Source organism: Belonocnema kinseyi, chromosome 1, assembly GCF_010883055.1.
Source record: "Belonocnema kinseyi isolate 2016_QV_RU_SX_M_011 chromosome 1, B_treatae_v1, whole genome shotgun sequence".
NCBI classification, from domain to species: Eukaryota; Metazoa; Arthropoda; class Insecta; order Hymenoptera; family Cynipidae; genus Belonocnema; species Belonocnema kinseyi.
In genome coordinates, this window is record NC_046657.1 from 106,842,608 (window position 1) to 106,846,535 (window position 3,928).

A 3,928-nucleotide genomic window follows, 5' to 3' on the forward strand; every position below is an offset into this window, starting at 1 on the left:
ATATCTTGTGTGTGTGTGTATTATATATCATAATTATAATTAATTATAATATAATTTACATATATACACTTCCGTGAAGCCAATTTAATAAAAAAATAAATTTAATAAAAAAGTTGGAAAAATTTGAAAACATCTTATCTCTAGACAAATTAGAATAAAGGTTAAATAAATATATATTTTGAGGAAATCACATAGAAACTTCATGATTATATGTTTCATATATTTTACAAAAATATTTTTATAATAATATTGTAATTTTTCCAACTTTTTTGTTACAACTTCAAGTTCTTGCAATTCAAATATAAATTTTTTACGATTGATACTCATAAGCTGTTGTGACACGGTGGAAAAAGTTTCCAAATGAGCTAAAGAACTAAAAGAGCTAAAAATGTTGACTATTTCGGAAGTTATTGAAAATTTTATAAAACATAGAAATTTACGCTATTTTTGCAATATCTACTTAAAAACTAGACAAATTGGCTTCACCCTGGGCTTATTTTATACATAATTTCAAAAACAATCAAGCTTTTAAAGATAAATTTGTTTAGCTCTGGTATAAATATTGAAGTTATTTTAAATATTATGACAATTATGGCTTATAATATTCTTAAAGTTATTCCATTTTTCTTTCAGAAATTAATTGTGAAGGGAGTTTGATCGCTAAAAATGTCTGGATATAAATTAGGAACTCGCAAAACAGCGAGACATTATGATATAGAACGTCTCGTATTCTCAGTCTTGACTGAAGAAGATGTTCGGAAATTGAGTGTGGCGCGAATTTATAAACCTTTTGCTTTCGATAAATTTGGTTTAAATCATCCAGAAAAAGGCGGATTGTACGATCAAGCCTTAGGTAAATATAAACACTATAAATTAGAACTCAGATTTTATTTTTTAATCAACATCTAAGGCCAATATTTTATAAATTAATTTTCCAGGACCTCTAACCGATAATTCAGATCCTTGTGACACATGCGGCCACGGATTAATGAAATGCGTCGGGCATTTTGGCCACATCGAATTGCCACTTCCAGTCGTGAATCCCCTTTTCCATAAAACTTTAGCTTCAATTTTAAAACTGACATGTCGCCGGTGCTTCAAATTACAAATTCCCAGCCATATAAAGTTGATTATCTGCGCGAAATTGAAACTTCTTCAAGAAGGATTCTTCAGTGAAATTCAAGGATTCGAACAGGATGTTACTGCTGCCCTCCCGGAGAATCAGCCACTTGGGGAAGAAATGCACGCCTACATTCAAGACATCATTGAAAGTTACATGCAAAATTTGCGGAATCGATACAGACACAATCCCTGTCAGGAAACTTCGAATGGAAATACGAGAAACTGGAATATGCAATTTCAGGATCATGTCGAACAGATTTTAAAGAATTATAAGGCCGGGAAAGCTTGCCTTTATTGCTATGAATCTATTCCTAAAATTACCTGCAGTGGGAATAAATTGATGATGCCGAGAATCGACAACTCGTGAGTATTAATTTAATGCAAATTAATTTAAAACACTATAAAATCATCTATTAATTATTGTTCATTGTAGGCCTCTGATTGTACATTTTAATTTTAATTTGCAACAATCATTGGTACCTTAATTGTCTATTTTTGATTCAAAGCAATTTTATACTAATCTTTATTTAAACAAAGGAAATACCTGTAAAAACCTGTAAATGTCAGAGAAATTTGTTTAAAGTCAGGGAATTTTTTTTCGTGCGCGTATTTTTTTAAATTGTCATATAAAATTGTAATGACAACGATTCTTTATTTGTGAATATAGCTTTATATTGCTGTCTGTAACTATTTTTTGAAACTTGGTTTGATTTTTGTTTCAAATTAATTTTTTTTAATGAAACTTTAACTATACCAGTTGAGTATTCCATAATTTTATTTTTAAAATAATCATCAATTTAGTTGAATATTAATTTTTTTATCTAAAAATTGAACTATTCAATTTTTGGTTAAACATTATATTTTTAAATTGAAAATTTGTCTTTTTTAGTTGAATTTAATCGCCTTGGTTGAAAATTCCACTGTTTGATTTGCAATTTTGTCTTTTCAGTTAAAAATTCCACTATTTTCTTTAAAATTTATGTGTATTTTTTACAAATCGGATTTTTTGTAGAAAATTAATCTTATTGTTTGAAACCTAATCTTTGTGTTTCAAAATTCATCATTTTAGTTTAAAGTTCAACTATTCCAGTTAAAGATTGATCATTTCAGTAGAAAATTCATCTCTTTGTTTGATAATCTAACTTTTTTTTGTTGAAAAATTAAAATTTTAACCATTTTGGTTTGACATTTTGTCTTTCTTAGTGGAAAATTAATTATTTTTTTTCGTTAAAAATTACTACTCTGGTTAAAGATTCATTATTTTAGTTGAAAATGCATTTTTTAAATTTAACTATTTTAATTGAAGCTTCATCGTTTTAGTTCAAAGTTCATAAACTTGGTTAAAAATTAATTTTTTCAACTGAAATTTGACCTATTCCACTTTTGTTTGATACTCTATCTCTTTTATTTCAACAGCCAACTATTTGGTTTGAAAATTTGTCTTCTTTAAGTTGAAAATTCAGCTATTTCATTAGAAGTTCATGTACTTTGTTAACAAAATTTCTTTTTTGGTAGACAATTAATCTTCGTGCTTCAGAACTAATCTTTTTGTCTTAAAATTCAACTATTCCAGTTAAATATTCATAATTTTAGTTGAAAATCCTCACTTTGTTTGAAAATGTATTTTTTTTATTATTAAAAATCTAACTATACCAATTAAATATTCCATCTTTTTAGTTGAAAATTTATTTTTGTGGTGAAACATAATTTTTTTAAACTGAACATTAAAATATCCAATTTTTGTTTGATAATTAATTTGATTCAGTAAAAAAAAATCAACCATTTGGTTTGAAAATGGGTCTTTTTTAGTTGAATTTAGTTAATGTATTTCGTTGAAAAAGCGCTTTTTTTGAGAAAAATAATTTCCGTGTTTCAGAAATCATCTTTTTGGTTTAAAATTCTACTATTTCAATTAAATATTTATAATTTTAATTGAAAATTCGTCTTTTTGGTTTAAAATTCAACTATTATGTTGAAGATTTCTCATATCATTAAAAAAATCGTGTTTTTAGCAAAAAAATTAATTAATTTTGCTTTACAATTAATGTGTTTGTTTGAAAATTCTATTATTCCATTTAAATATTTATAATTATATTTGAACATTTATCTTTTTAGTTGAAGATAAAATTATTTGGTAGAAGGTTAAACTCTTTTGTTAAAAATTCATCTTTTTGGAATATTAATTTTCTACCACAAAAGACAAAGTATTAACAAAATGGAGAATTTTTTAACTAAATAGTTTAATTTTTAACTGAAAAAGACAAATGTTCAACCAAACATGACATTGTTAAATTTTCAGTTCAAAAATAATTTAAAAAAAAATGTTGAGGAAATAGTTCAATTTTGAATACAGTTTTTTAACAAAGTTGTTCCACTTTAAACTAATTATTTTAATTTTATATTAGAAAGACAATCCTGGGACCAAAGTCAAATTTATAGGATGATTCCAGAAAGAATGGATGTAATTTTTAGTTTATATTTTTCTAGTTTAAACTATGTATTGTACCTTAATAGTTGCAGTTTTAAACTAAAAAACATCAATTATTAACCAAAATTTGAATTTTTAACAAATAAAAAATCGACTTTTCAACAAATCAATTCACTCTTAAGAAAGTAGTTGAAATTTCGAACAAGGAATTTAATTTTCAACCTAAAAATATTAATTTTCAACGAAAATATACGGGTTTGAGGGCCTCCGCTCCCTGTACATATATTTACAATTCCATCCTTAGTCTAACTTAACTACTACTTATATTCTACTCTTTCACATTACGTAGGATAAACAATAGTAACAGTAGTGATATTA

The 3,928-nt window shown here is 25.7% G+C and overlaps 1 protein-coding gene across 2 annotated transcripts in view; it reads left to right on the top strand.

Annotated features, from left to right (window-relative positions):
* LOC117169978 (DNA-directed RNA polymerase I subunit RPA1) overlaps positions 1 to 3,928 on the top strand; it is a 63,216-nt gene that overhangs the window by 5,252 nt on the left and 54,036 nt on the right. For both annotated transcript variants that reach the window (XM_033356492.1, XM_033356497.1), the window contains exons 2-3: positions 634 to 853; positions 939 to 1,485. In XM_033356492.1, the coding sequence (XP_033212383.1) occupies positions 667 to 853; positions 939 to 1,485 (734 nt within the window). In that variant the 5' untranslated portion in view covers positions 634 to 666. The remainder of the gene's footprint in view (positions 1 to 633; positions 854 to 938; positions 1,486 to 3,928) is intronic.